Here is a 15,864-nt window from a genome sequence, read left to right on the forward strand (position 1 = left end):
TATTAAGTAGAGTATAGATTTTTTGCCTTTCTTGGCCTCTTTCCCTTGTTCCCACTGGCCTGTGCTGTCTTTTTATTTGAATTATCTGTTTATTATATTAGGTTAGAAACCCAAAGGCCATTTTGCATGGGCCACACTATAAATACCCATTATCACTGTTATCTATTATTGAGCTGATGAAGAGAGACAATTATGAAGGAATTAGATTATCTCAGCTTTTCTATAATCTATTTTATTGTATTCTGAAGATTACATATACAGTTAAGAAAATGAACCAAATCTCCCAGTTGGCACTCCCCTCACAGCCGCCTAACGCGAAGGTGGTATTAAGAGAACTGAAATGTGTAAGCCAATACATTTATGTCAGCACTCTTCCCCTCCTCCCCCATCCACACACACCTATTTCATTCATCATTTTGACAGTTTGCACAAGCAAACTGTCCTAACTTTTTTCAAGAGTTCTTTTCATAAATTGAGTGTGATGTAGAATTAATCACAGCTGCTAGCCAGGAGTTGGAGCACGTTACCACCACAGGGCCTTACCCTCTCAGCACAAGGCTTCCTCCATGTTGTACCAGAGACTTCTCACCCTCTTTCATCTCTTCCTTCTCCCCACCGAGCCACTGCTCATATCTCCCTTCGCCTTCGTGACAGCTACGCTTACTTCTGTGCTAAAATATCTCTGTTATTACAGCACAGCTTTTATTTTCACTTTCTTCATGCCATGCAGCATTATGCAAGTGGTTATTTTTCTTCCTTGGGTAATTTGTCCCTTCCTCTCCCCTCTTCATTTTTTAAATTTTAAAATTATTATTACTGTGTTATGATTTGTGTGTGCACGTGTGTGCGTACACGTGTGTGCATGCGTGTGCGTGTATGGAGATCTGAGAACAATCTTGGTCTTGTTTTCACCTTCTACTTTGTTTACTATCAGGGTCACTTGTGGTTCTCACTGATGGTCTCCACACTGCAGGCTAGCTGGCCCTTGAACATGTGAGACACCTTCTGTTTCCATCTCCCACCTCACAGCAGGAACAGTGGGATTACAGACACGCATTACCAGGCTTGGATTTCGGGAGCTGCTGGGAACTCAAAGTCAATCCTTCACATCTGTGTGGCAAATACTTTATCCACCAAATCACCTCCCTAGCCTGCTTTATATCTGTAAATATAAAGACAAAAGCATTTAAAAAGGCTGGCTTCAAATAGACAGAGCTGCAAAGAACCAACCTCCACCTTATTGGTTGTGAGACTGCCTTTACCTGGAAGGATTTTAGAATTACATAGCAAGGGAGGATGGTGAGGAAGCTACTGTGTAGCTGGACATGGTGACTTACACCTGTAATCTCAGCACATAAGAGACAGAGGGAGGACAATTCTTAGATGCCCAGCCTGTGCCATATACTGAATCACAGGACAACCTGGACCACAGTGAAAAGCCTTGTCTCAAAAAGCCAAAAGAAGAAGGAAGAGGAGGAGGAACAAGAAGAGGAGGAGGAGGAGGAGGAGGAGGAGGAGGAGGAGGAGGAGGAGAAAGAAGAGGATTAGAAGGAGCAGCAGGAGGAACTGTTGTGTACAATGGGAACAACGGAAGCAATGGAGAAAAGTTGCAGCGATTTCGTTTTGCTGTGCAGCCATAGCTTGAAACTTGGACATAGAAATGTGTACCTTAATGCCAGATTTTTTTTCCATCCAGAGGAGAAAAATCCTACTTAATTGAAGTTAACAATCTACACTGACAATTTCAGCTCTGACTTTCTATGCTCTGTTCCTCTCTTCTTGTTTTGAAAGAGAGCAATCCGGACTCTGTAGCTTAGACTGAAAATTGTGAAGGTGCTATTAGATAAACACACAGCACTTAGCTCTGCTGCGCTTTCAAGATTATAGAGATGCTGACAGTTCAGTGGAAGGAATAGTATTTATATCTCAAAAGCATGTAGGCGGCTCTGGCAAATATTAGTTGCATAAACCTGATGGTAGCTGCATGCACGCCTGAGGGCGGGTATTTGGGTCTTTCCCCTGGCCCTGATACACGTGTTGAGTACACAGGCACCTGCACTTGAAACTTGACTCTACAGGTGCATTTACAAGAATGTATGTACATTCGAGAGAAAGAGAGGAGAGAGAAAAACAGAAGGGAGAGAGAGAACTATCCTGTAATAGTGTGCACTTGGTTGCTGGGATGTATAATACCACGTCTACTGTGTGTTGACTGTGTCTTAGAATGGGCCTGGGTCTGGAGTCTGCCTTTGATTATAGATGCATATTTTAGGAAGGTCACACTACTCTCTCTAAACATCAACTTTCATATCCAGAAAAAAGAACTTTCATGGTTATACTGTGCTGCAGTCTGAGTATGAAATGTTCCTCATAGGTTCATAGGTTCCAACACTTGATACCCAGCTCTGAAGATCAGCTGTAAGACTAAATGAAAAACAGCCATCAAGGTCCTGTCACTTTGGACCCGAGGAAGCAACTAGTTATACTCTTCTTTCTTAGTGGAGAAGATACCAGTTTGGGCATCTTTGAGTCACATTTTTTTTTTTTTTCTCGCGGTGCTTCAGAGATCACAGTTCCTGAGCAGGTAGCCGATGATGGAATGTTTGGGGGGTAAATGGGGTTTAGAAGAATGGGTGAAAGAAGACTTCCTGAGATTCCTTTTCTCTAGACCCTATTTGAAAGGGTAGCAGATAATGTGAGTCTTCTAGAGCGGAATGTCGCAGGAGCATTTCTTAGGTTTTATATGGCCACAAAATTCTTTTCGGCAGATCATGTCATACAACTAATAGGACAACACTTACTGGACTGTGACTGTAAAACGTTTCCCCATGAGCTCATGTGTTTGAACACTTGGTCTTCTGCTCATCTAAAAGGTTGTGGGATCTTTGGGAGGTCAGACCTACCTAGAAGAATTGGTTTGGGGGAGGAGCTTAAGGTCCATTGCTGGGTCCTAATTCCTGTAGAGCCTCTGCTTTGCGGCCTCTTAAGATAAGGAACAAACAGCTCTTGCATGCTTCCTGCTGCTACAGGACCATCCACTACCAGATCATTCTTATGATGATGGACTAACTCCTCAGATCATGATCCTAAACAAATACTCCTTCCCTTGTTTCACGTCAGGCTTCTGATAAGAGCAATAAGAAAAAATCATGACTACAATGGGATTCACCGACTGACTGTAGCATCTTCTGCCGGTCCAGCAGGAAACCATATCCAAAGGCCTCAATGAACAGATGCAGGTTGGACAGGATCAGCTCTAACCACGCAATGTCCATCTTTTCTCTTGGTCATTTGCCTTATAGAGTCAATTATCAAGCCCTCAGGGGATAGAAAAGCCAGCTCCTATCACTTCAGCAGGGTCAAAGTCTGAGACGGTATCTAATACTGGACAGGACAAAGGAATGGAGATGACTAGTCCACGAACTGACAGGAGAGCACGAAGGGTGGGAACACCCTCGTGAGAAGACGAACACGCTCTACTAGCAGCGGCCATGGACGGAAGAGGTGAAGCTGGACATTTGCAAGCACAGAATGAAGTTAAGGAGACGAGCCTGCCTGTTAATATGACTAACTGCAGCACAGGCACATAGCCATTTGCAGCCTGTCCACATTTTATTGAGATGAGCAATTACATGTCCTGTAATGGCAATGAAGCAATAAAATTTATGTCTTGTCATCTTTAACAAGATTAGACATAACCCCGCTCATAAATGTAATACTGAATAGAGATTTTTAAGAACATAAGTATAGTTAAGGATCTTTGAGTTTATCCCCCATAGTTAATTAAAATCCTCCCCAAGAATCGGCAGATGAAAGATATAAGGACACTGAACATTTTACTCTATGGAAGAGTGAACTAATGATTTTTCCATACCTTGCTCAGCCCAGGCAGGCTCTGTGACTCATAACATTTATACCACATAGACTTCAGAAGAGAGGCGAAGGGAGTGACTCCAATTCCCGTTGCAATGCACACACTCACAGGGTAGTGAAACACATCTGCCAGAGAGCCTCCAAAGGGCCCGTCCACTGCCAGCCTGGAATCACATAAAGCAGTTCAGGTGACCTTGGGAATGTTTTGCTTCTGAACACAGAGACATTCTAAGGCAGAGCGTCTTATTGGGAGGGTCAGTAAGTGTGGGCTGGAACATTGCTGGGGTATTTGAAGATTCTGTCTTTGGGAGGAGGAATGGATAAAGTGGTTGGTTCAGTGCATGCTATGCGAGCACGAGGACATGAGTCCAATGCCCAGGAGTTATGAAAAAAAAAAAAAAAAGCCCAACTATGGTAGCAAGTTTGTAATCCCAGTGTTGGGAAAGCAAGACATAGCCTAGACTCTGCCTCAAAAAAGAAAAAAAAAAAGGTGGAGAAGCAATTAGGAAGCAAGCTGACTTCTGGCCTTTCCATGAACACATGCACTCACTCACACACACTCACACATGAGTACACATGCACACACACACACACACACACAGCATACTCTCTTGGGGCCCACCTTCCTGGAAGAACACTACCTAAACATCCTGGCCAGGGTTCATGGAAGGCCAAGCCTGCCACATCCTGCTGTGGCTCACCTCAGCAAAGCCAGCATGAGGAGCCTCCCTGCCTTTCTTTCCCTCAGCAGCTAGCTGAAGGCCAAGGAGTCACTCCAAGGTGACTTAAAGACTTGCCTTTTCATGGCGAAATCCCCCATTTTCATTTGTTTGATCACATGTTTTCATACATTTATATAATTTTAATCTAATGGAGGTAATTTGCTTGGAATAAATGTAATTTTGAAATAAGTTGTCAGTTAAGTTCAACTTGTAAAACTCACTATTTTAGATTATATTTGCTTAAAATAATCCTTTGTGATTATCAGCTCAGGGGCAGTAAAAATGTTTGCCTTTGCTTAGCAATTTTTTTAATAACGATAAAACATACTTTTGGGATAAGTGAGATGTTCTTGCATAAACTAGCCACTGGGTGCTTCCCCAGATCTCCATGTTGGCGCTTCTGTTTCCTAAATGTGTGGCATTGTCTTCTGTCACACAGCATCTTTTCACATGGACTACTTAGCTGCAGTTTCTCCTCTCTTCACTTGCTTAAACGGCACCTTTCCACCAGGTGCTGGCTAATCATTACTCCCTGGGGAAGTTCTCTTGGACCCCTTTGACGAAGTGAAATTCCCTCACCTGTCCTTCCTTACTCTAGCTGTGATACTTTATACTGTGTGTGTGCACAGGTCTGTATTTGCTAGTTGCTTACCTGGTGCCTTACTGATGACCCAGCCTGGAGCTGTTCAATAGTAATTTGTTGAATCAATTGTAAAGGGAATATTTAGAGCATTCCAGTAGGCAGAAATGTATTAAATAACTCCTACTATTCTAAAAGTACACATTTACATATGAATAAAGCTATGCTAATTAAAAGGTTTCTAAGTCATTCATACCCATTCCCTGAGGAGAGCCTGTCACCTGCATGGTAGGGATGGGGGTTAACCCATTTGGGCTTTAATGTGTGTTCATGAAAGTTCAAATAGATTTATTTAAAAATATTCTATATCCCAGACCTCCCACTAATTCAAATAAACTCTCCTTGAGTTAATCTCAATTAATAAAGCTTAATTACATATTGATATATAGAAATAGGAGAATAAAAATAAAAGGTCATTAACTAGAAAGTGCTAGTATCTTAGCCCACCATAGATTATTTTATAAATAATTAGATAAATAGATAGATAAATGGAGACAGTATCTATAGATTAAGATGTCTTGTTGTTGACTCTTTTTGTTAGTAATCAGTGCTTTGACACAAATTTGAAAAGGTACCAATTAAATTCAGAGGACACCTGTGTCCTGAAGCACACAGAAATTTATATGCATATATACGTAATAAAACTTCCTAGTTGTTCGGAATTAGAGCTCTTCCTTGACCCTGCCCAAGAACTGATTAGACTCTTGTCAGCTTGCAGGGCACTCTGTTGTCCTGGGGAGCAGGGTCATGTCTGAGAAAATTCTTCACGTCTTACTGAAATCTATAAGGATCTTAGCTTCTGCCTTCTTTAGAATATGGTTCATATCTTTCTTCTTTCCTACATACCAAGCTTTGACACCTCAATATTTGTTTTTTTTTTTTTGGGGGGGGGGAGGGAGCTGCATTTCTTTATCTATTAAAATTGAAATAGGTATTCTTTGGAAACATTTCTTTTCTTCATTTTTTAAATGTGTGTGCTGTGATTATGTGTGCACATGTGAGCATGTGTCTTTGGGGTTCACACACATATGTGTTTGTGCGTGTGTGTAGAGGCTAGTAGTCGCTGCAGGTATCTTTCATGATGACTCTCCATCATGTATATCATAGATGTATACATATGATGGAGAGTGATCATACATATGATGGAGAGTGATCATATGTACATATATATGTGTGTGATGGAGAGTGATCAAGGATCGATATAAGAAATAGGATATAGAGTCAACATAGGGTCTTTTATTTGAACTACCATCTCACTGATTTGGCTACTCTGGTAAGCTAAATGACTCCAGGATCTCCTGTCTTTCCCCACGAGCACTGGGATTACAAGTGGGCTAGCACGCTAACCTAAGGTTTTATGTGGGTCCTGGAGAGGTGAATTTGGGTTATCACACTTATACAGCAAGCTCTTTACCTGCAAGGCCATCTCTTCATGATAAACACCCTTTCATGATAAAAGTCTTGGAGAGACCAAAGGTACAAGGGATTTGCCTAAACATAATAAAGGCAATTTAAGCAAGCCTATAGGCAACATAAAATTAAATGGAGATAAACATAAAGCAAGTCTGCTAAAACCAGGGACAAGACAATGCTGTTCACTCTCTCCATATCTATTTAATAGCCAGACTTGAAGTTCTGGCTAGAGCAATAAGACAAGAGAAGAACTAAAAGAACTACAAAATGGAAAATATTTTGATTTTTCCCATTTGCAAATGACATATTATGTATAAGACTCATATTAGGTATCAGGTCTGGATACATTCTAGCTGTCATGTTTATTCACATGCTATTCCCTTGATTTGAACCCCAGGTTTTTAACGTAAATCAGGAAGTCATTTGTCTTGCAGCAACTGAGTCTTGCTTGCTCCTTGATGACTCACACCATCAGCCTCTTTCCTCATTTGGCATCTCTGGTTTACTTGGCCTTTCTTACTTTGCAACCAATCGTGCTAACTCTTTCTTGCCACTTATACATTATGCCAAGGCCACTGTGGAATACAATAGCTAATCCTATATCAAATATTATGCATTGCTGTCATCTCACACTTAAGTGTAATCAAAGAATGTTCTTATAGAATTAGATAACAGAATGATGATTATCTGAGGAGAGTCTGGAGTGGGAAGAGGGGAGTGAAAGCTGTCAATAAAGGATACATAAGTACAGTCATATAGGAAGGACACTTTGAAAGAGATGTCATTGTGTGGCAAGGTGACTGTAATCAGGGGAGATCTATTATAATCTTGAAAAGTGCAAAGTGAGTAGACCAGACATGTTCTTACTGTGAAAGCATTAACTGTGAAGTAACACAGCTGTTCACTAGATATAACATAATGTACATATAAAAACATAATGTGTACATAAAAACTTTAAGTATATACAAACAATGTGTATATATATATATATATATATATATATATATATATATATATATACACACACACACACACACACACACGATGTACATGTCCTTCAAAGCCATGTTCTACACAGTAAGCACATATAATTTTACCTGGCAGTTGTAGAAAAATAAGAAGGATATGAGGTTTATATCAAGGAAAGACAAGGGGGTGGAGCAGATGTCCCCGGGAAGGCCCTGGAGACCAGGTCTTACCAGGCCTCCCAGTGACACTCCATAGACAAAAAGCAGCAGCACACAGTGCTCTCTGTGGCTGGTTGGAAGCTAGTTGGCTAGTGAAGGGAAAGATGTTGACAGACTAAATAACTGGACGCACACGGAGCAGAATCAAGGCCAACAAAGAAGCTGAAGGCATGAACTTAGCAATGGTAGGGCTGCGCAGGGGTGAGGGAAGCTAGCAGACACTGTAATTGCGTTGTGTGGCGGGGGGGTTGGGGTGGGGAGGAGTCACCTCCTTCTACATTTGTCTCTGATTTTAGGCATTTTCACTTCATTTTCAGTCTTGGAACTCAGTTTCATTGCTTATCCTTTGCTACTCATCTTTGACAGGAAGACATGCATTCATTACACCCACCACACAAAGCCAGTGTGACATTCTTACAGTTCAGCCTTCCCTGGAGAAGGGGAAAGAGGGACAAGAAGCTCCTTTCATTTCGTGCCTTCTACTTGTAATGGTGATTACATTGTCATCAATAAGTATTCGTCAAATCAAATGAGCTAAAGAATACCTGTTGAGCTGAAGGTATTAACTGTTTTCTGTTATGTTATCTTTATGTATCTGACATTGTGGCAGACCCTGCAGATTCAGGAGAAGGATGACAACATCTCATCGGCAGGAATTCCCATGTAAGTATGTACCACTGTGTTTTAAAGTGATCTTGAGGTGGCCACTGTCCCCAAGAATGGTACAAGTAGACATTTTTTTATGCTTCATTGACATATTCATTTGTTTTTCTTATCTTTTTCTGTTTTCTTGCTTTTTGGGGGCCTTATCCATGGACTTCATGTAATTGTATGATCCTGTAGGAGTGGGAATTGAACTGCTTGTTCACTTAGAGGGTCAAATGCTTACGCTTTTCTGAATAGAGTACTGGTATGGACAGAATCATGCCGCTGATTATGAAGAAGCCAGGGCCTTATTTGAAAATAGGGTTGCAGCCATGAGGAGTCTCTATACGCATCTCTTCTATGCTACCATGCAGTTATAGAGAAGTGATATGGATTAAGTCCAGCATGACCAGAGGAGAGGGTCCTTCTTCAGGGGACCAACCTTTGCAAACAGAGTCTGAAGCCTCAGTCTGCGATGAGAGAGAGCTGACGGGGGATGTTGTCTGACTCATGGCAGGCTGTACATAATTAGACAGGAGATGCTTTAGGATCTGGAAAAGAATCTGTTCCTTCTGTCTGGATCATCGTCTACTTTTGTTGAACATTTATTTATTTTTTACAGAAATGTACTTGCTTCTCTTAAATTATACATTTTATGAATACTTTCATTAAAAAAAAGAACTCGAGCTTGCAGCTTAGTATAAAGCTATCACCAGATCTGACAATTATTCATGCATTTAGATAATCTCCCATTTGAAGTATCATGCCTTGAATGTAACAGTGACCTGAGGTGGGGGGGTGTCTCACCTTGGCATGCTACGATGCTCACTGGGGGCCTGTCCCTCCATCCCAAAGGCTTTCAACAGCGCCTCTGTCCAGTCTCCTGAGGCACGGATGTGCACACTAAAGAAGTCCTCCTGTGGAGCAGAGGTGAGAGTGAAGGGGTGCCATTCCAGTGCGGAAATAGATGGGCATTGGATGAGGATGTACTGTCCGGGTGCCATCTTGAAGTCACGCTTCTTCATATGAAGTTCCAGGACTGCAGACGGGTGACTCACCACCTACAACAGAGCAAGACAGCTGAGGGGATTCTTACTCAGGTAAAATGCCAAGAGTAGATTCTTCATTCCATCAAAGGCTTCCAAAATATTTAATTGGCTTTTTAAAAGATATTATTTCTGTAGACCATCAATATTTGCTACCACCTTCATGCCCAGACTAGCAACTTGAGTGATAATAGAGTTCATTGTGGGGGGGCACTGGGCTTGACTTTTAATGACTCCACGAGGAAGCCATGTGACAGGCATGCGACCCTGTGTCCTACATGACCAAGCGTCTCTGAGCCAATTAACCATTTATAATTGAGTAGAAGTGGGCAGGAATGGATATCCCACAATTTTACTTGAGCTTCTTAAAATAGTTGACACAACGTCTTCACTTACAAAAAATCTAGCAATAATTTGTTACCTTTTGGCATATTCTCTCAATCTCTTGAGAATTAACTCTGAAATCTTCTTCATGCTGAGGGGAAAAATTCCCATCTTCCATGTCGCCTCCAAATGTTTTGTTTGTTGAATTTTACCAAGTACTGTCTTGGTTCTGAGCTTTTGGTATAGGGAAGCCCCGTGAATCTTTTACAAGGACTTCAGGCTAGTGGCTCATCTGAGGAACAGAGCATTTGTCCTCCATATATGTCCACTGGTTTATTAAAAATCTCTGCACACCTCCAGGTCTTCTGTGGTAAATGCACACGAGAATACAATCCAGTATGCCTATACTGGGATGTCACTTTTTCATTTTCCTTCACTGTATTTTAATCTTTAGTTCCAGATGTCTGCTCACCCTTCTGACATTGCCTTTGATAGAACTGCTAAATGGACTACTTCCTACTAACAGGCCTAGCTTCCCACAGGTGCTCCAGCCTGGACTGACATCCTGTGGCACTAAGCTAAGCTTGAACTCAGCAACACAGATTCTCAGTAAAGCAGAAATAAGAATGCCTGTCCATTTTCTTTCAATGAAACAGTGACGGGCGTACAGTGTTCTGTTAAAACTGTACTAGTGAGCTAATACTTGGAACTGGGTAGGGTAGTTTGTACTTTTGTTACACATGAGATACACTTTTTCTGTCTATCTGATCCTATCGCCCTCCTGAATGAAGTAACAATCAAAGAACCATGAGGATGAACAGCAAGACAGGGAAGTCCCCCCCAAGCTGCACATCACTAAACAGGAAAAAGCACCATGAGTGGCCATCCTCTCCATCTTGAAGCTCTAGCGTTCCTTCATACTCTAAACCTGCATTCCAAGCCTGTGCTCAGTACTCAGGTAAGAATAATGTATGTGCCTGAAGTGTGGATGATACTGGCATGCTTGCAAAATTTCTCCTTTATGTAGTATTTGAAGCTGCTATGGTCAGTGTAAAGCATTCTTAGTAGTTTCCTGTCTTTTCCTCTCTAGAGAGAAACCATAATAAAGAGAAATATAGCTAACTCTGGTGTCATGCCATAAGCCTTTATCAGAATTTTGTGTACCAGCGTGGAGCCTTGATCCCTGTCTCCAGTAAAACTGGTCACACTGAAAGATGCTTCCGATACAAGCAATTATTAGAACAGAAGATGAGCCTCTAAATTACAGCCAGTTCTGCAATAAAAATGGCAAATTAAAAACTTGGGCTAATAAAAAATTTTCATCTACACTCAGGCTTTTATTCAGACATAAAGCTACACACATACCTTGGTAATGACAACTTCTTGGTGAGATCTCCAGAACCTAATTATTCTTTCACACACATACAAGACCACAGGGCCCAAAGCCCATTTCCAGGCCTGCAAAGAGAGTGGGGCAGAGACCGGTGAAGAGAGAGGGGGAGGGAGAGAGAGAGAGGAAAGGATGGTGAGAGAGAGAGAGAGAAAGGGAAGGAAGGGGGAGGGAGAGACAGAAAGGAGGAGAGGGAAAGGAAAACAGAGTGAGAAAGGGAGGGAGGGAATGCAGGACAGAGAGAGAGACAGACAGAGGGAGACAGAGACATTAAAGTAGAGTAAAAATGCCTAACTTGGACCATATAAATACTTAGCATGGTGGGACTAAGATATTTCCCTTCACATTGGCCCAGCAATCAACAACAAAGATATCTCCGTGTACTGAATACGATAACATTTAATTATTCCTTAAAGTCTATAAGCTTATTTAAGAGATTAAATTCTCCTCTATTGGTTTTTATGCTTACTTGATCAATGATGCCTTTATGTAATTAGAAATAATTGAATCTACAAAGAAATAAGAAAGCAGATTGATGTTTATGTTATGTATGATAGGGTCATAAATGCTCCCAAACTCAGCCAAAGTCAAAGGCTTATAAAAAGGGGTTTTCAGCCAACATAAGGCATTTCACATAGTAATTTTAGGTACAAATAATGCCTCACAACTAGGGGATCTTTCTGAATACAGACACTCACACTCCCCTGTACTCATAGGACACCTCTTCCTCCTAGCAATGACAGTTACCTGGAATGAAAATAAGTCAGGCTAGATTCTTTAACACCGTAAGTCTGAGAGGACCAGAGTAAAGGTATCAACAATTATCTGGAGAGCTATGGCTAGGAAAGTTTTCATACTTAAAAATGTTACTTACTGTGTTAAGTTTTTTTGAGGATAATTTTCACAATAGATGACCAAGTTTGGGGCAGCCTATTCTTGTCTCGGGTGTTGAATATAACTTCTCCAGTCGATGGGACAGAATGGGTTTCAATGTCAAACAACCTTGCAAGGTATATGCTGGCCTCTTTATTTCACAGAGGAAGAAACTGAGGCTCAGTCTCCTCAGTCCACTCCTTCAACTTGATAAGGTATCTGGTGAACATGCGGGCCTGGGAGGAAGCGGTACACAGCCTCTGTTCTCAAGGGTCACGCTGCCTCACTTGAGGATTTACCCACAGCGGAAATGGAGTCCTACTACTTCCTGTCCAACTCCAGGCTAGGTCCTGAGGGTTGGTTTATGAAACGCTAGAGACTCCTAAGCTTGTTGGACCTAATGTCTATGGGTTTTGTTTTTTGTTTGTTTGTTTTTGTTTTTTGAAATCTTGCCTTAATCTTATAGAAAACAAAACAAAACCAAGCAAAAATGAACTCTGGCTTTCTGGGAATGCGTTTGAGTTGCCCAGAGAGACTGCGCTGGGTATCAGAGACCCTCCCTGGACCTCAAGGCTTGGAAAAGATTATTACATTTCCTTTTTGCCATTCTAAATCTACCATGACCTTAGTTCTTCAAGAAGATCATAAGAGCAGGGAGAGCACCTCCTCTCTTTGAGTCTGTGAGGTCTTTTAAACATACATGACTCATTATTTCCTTTCTGGCTGTCTGACTCTGTCTCCAAGATCACAAGCTCTTTGACACGTTTTATTTCTTTTGGATTATCTTTCTTATTTTTAATCTCTCTGTCTCTGTCTGTCTCTGTCTCTCTGTCTCTCTTTCTTGTTAGTCCTGGCTGTTTGCATACCTGTCTTCACCTAGCAGCTCTCTTTGCTTCTTTCCTGAGGGCCTCCTGCTTGCTTGATAAAGGCTAGGATTTATTCAGGCAACACAAAACAATTTGACCCACTTACTCTTTTCTGCCTCAGTGGGATTCAGCAATGTGTTCAGAATAGCGGGGAGGATAAAATCCTTTGTCCACTCATGCTAGGATGAGGCAGTGAAGATGATCAGGGAAGGCAAAACAGAGGAAGTAGCAGGAAGATGAAGCTGGACCAAGTAAATGAAGCCCTCGCTTCCTTATGCTTGAATGGACCAGAAAGTATTTTAAGAAGTGGTTTGGATATTTAGAGAAATGACAGCAGCAATTCTTTCTACATGAGAGAAAGATTTGCAAAGACATTCACAAAGTCTTTGTGTATTTTCACAAATAATCTTCCATATCCATTTGAAAAAGCACACTTAAGGTATCACATAGTTCATTTTGGTGGTGTCAAATCAGCCATGGCCTCTGCTTTTTCCACATTGATGAAATGGAATGGGTTATTTTTCTTTCCATGGTTAGTCAGGAAGGAGAATGTAAGCCATTAATCCTTGGCTCTATCTCTAGTCTACTATATAAATTGCCCCAAGAGGAGATAGGGAGGCTTATTTATACTGCGATACTCCCAGAGTCCCTTGGAGATTCAGGAGTGAGGGTGAGATATAGTCAGTAAGTGATCTTAGGTACGTGGTCCAGCTGTGTGGATCAGCATAGACAAGAATGAATAGATAAAAGATGGGGAGATCATGCTCCCATCTCTCTTCCTATATTTTCAGATACATTGGTGGCCGTGGTGGTGGCCGTGGTGGTGGCCGTGGTGGTGGTGGTGTGTGTGTGTGGATAAGTGTCTGCTAAGGTCAACTTTAAGGCCTTCCATCTTTTCTTTTTTCCTATTTTTTTAAAATAGGATCCCTCGCTAGGACCTAACATTTACATTTACTGATTACCCTAAGGTGATTGGCCAGTGAGCCCCAAGGGCCTGCCTATGTCCATGTGCCAGTGTTGAAATGGCAAGCACGCTCTGTGTCAGGCTTTTACATGGGTGCTGGGGACTGACTTGAAGTCCTCACACCTGCATACAAAGCAGCTTACTGGCTAAGCTCTCGCCCCAGCTCACAGCTTGGGCTTTTTTATATTTGAATTTTGTATTTTTCAGACTGGGAAATGATTGGAGAAAATTCTTCTTTAAGTTCTTGCCAAGCTCTTAAACGTTTTGGGTTTATTAAGTGAGATAAAAGCAATGCTGGGAACATGTGCTTGCAGACAGTAGCGGAAGCCTGCACAGGAAGTGCTGGAGGAAGGTCAGAATTTCGGAAGGTAAGGCATAGGATGTGCACAAGAAATGGCACGGCCTGCCACAAAGTCAGGAGTTCTTTATGGTGTGATTATGCTTGGATGCCCTTAGTACCAGAGGCGACACTTTAAAACACCCTCAACCCCACCTTCTCCATATCTTAAACAAAGGGTCAGAACTGTTTAGTATCCCTGCTTCCTTAGTGTTGAAAATCATATGGAGTCTTAGCTTTTTCGTTCAGTCTCAAACATGCTCAGAAAAGCCACAGTACAGCAAGTGCGCTATAACAGATAATAAAACCGTGTTGTGTTGATTTAATAGCAGCAGCAATGAAACTTGATTCCTCCATTTTTATTCCTCCCAGAAAATACGGGCAGGCTGGCTTTGATTTTATTTTATGTGTGTGGTTATGAATAGGCATTTTCTCTGACAATAGTCTCTCCTGGGGCTGGCCCCCATGTCTGAGTTCTGTGTTTGTGTGCTAATGTGCAAGCATGGTGACAAACCACTTGGTGGAAGTTTTGTGATCAGCTCTTCTCTGGTCCGAGGCTCTCCCTCTTACTGCTAACATTATTCCACAGAAAGTAAAACACTCAAAACCAAACAAACAACCAGAGCCATGTGATTATTACCTGTAAATGAACTAACTCTTTGGCCATGGCATACCCAGCATCTTTTGAAACTAGACAGAACAACACTCAAATCTGAAAAATTTTGTGTGCCTGTAAGATTGGGATAGAAATCAGGGCAGGGGATTTCTTTGGACAGTTTATAAAAGGCGATGGACAAAAGATTCTCGGATCCAACAATGTACCACTGATGAATATTCTGCAGATAAAATCTTCATTAAAAAATGCCAAAGAGAGGCAAAGAGGACTAAATGGAGCCCAACTAGTGTGGGTTGGGTCCAGTGCAGTGGACCACGGAACCCCTCCCTGTCCTTGGAATGCCTTTCTGAGTCAGGGTCTGTAAGGCATCAGAGGGAATATCGTACAGTCCAGCCAAGCGGTAATTGCACAGCCCACACGCTTTGGATCAGGATCCCTTAAAAATAATGGAAAAAGTGACACTGTGAGTTTGGGTATGCAAGGAGGCGTAGTGGGGGAGAAAGCAAGAGATGGTGCCGCCCTCCTCCTAATCATAATTAGTGCTAGCACACACTGCTGGGAGCAGGCCCTCCTCTGTATTCATGAAGTGTGGGAGGGTATTGATTTTTTTTTAAATGGAGATGCTGTGGCTGAAAATTTTAGCGAGGTATTCATGTTTTTCATTCATATACAGGCCAGATAGTGACTACCAAGCATTGAGTTTAAGACAGAGACAATCTATACCGGCCAATAAAAGACACACAGGCTAATGGGCATGTCTATTTCTCATCCCTCAGTTTTAAACATTTATCCAAGTAGTTTTACCCTTAAAACCTAGAATTTAGTGTAGTGTATTTAAGAATTTTTTGGTGATTATTTAGACCCTTCTGATGTCATATATGCTATTCTATTCTATTCTATTCTATTCTATTCTATTCTATTCTATTCTATTCTATTCTATTCTATTCTATTCTATTCTATTCTATTCT

The 15,864-nt window shown here is 41.6% G+C and overlaps 1 protein-coding gene across 1 annotated transcript in view; it reads right to left on the reverse strand.

The window, feature by feature from the left end:
- Positions 1–15,864, reverse strand: part of Nox3 (NADPH oxidase 3) — a 53,700-nt gene that overhangs the window by 20,961 nt on the left and 16,875 nt on the right. The window contains exons 8-10 of the mRNA XM_055616111.1: positions 11,216–11,308; positions 9,288–9,541; positions 3,875–4,037 (exon numbers count right to left, since the gene is read on the reverse strand). Of these exons, the coding sequence (XP_055472086.1) occupies positions 3,875–4,037; positions 9,288–9,541; positions 11,216–11,308 (510 nt within the window). The remainder of the gene's footprint in view (positions 1–3,874; positions 4,038–9,287; positions 9,542–11,215; positions 11,309–15,864) is intronic.

The sequence above is a fragment of the Psammomys obesus genome, unplaced genomic scaffold, assembly GCF_907164565.1.
Source record: "Psammomys obesus unplaced genomic scaffold, mPsaObe1.curated_primary_1811, whole genome shotgun sequence".
NCBI lineage: Eukaryota > Metazoa > Chordata > Mammalia > Rodentia > Muridae > Psammomys > Psammomys obesus.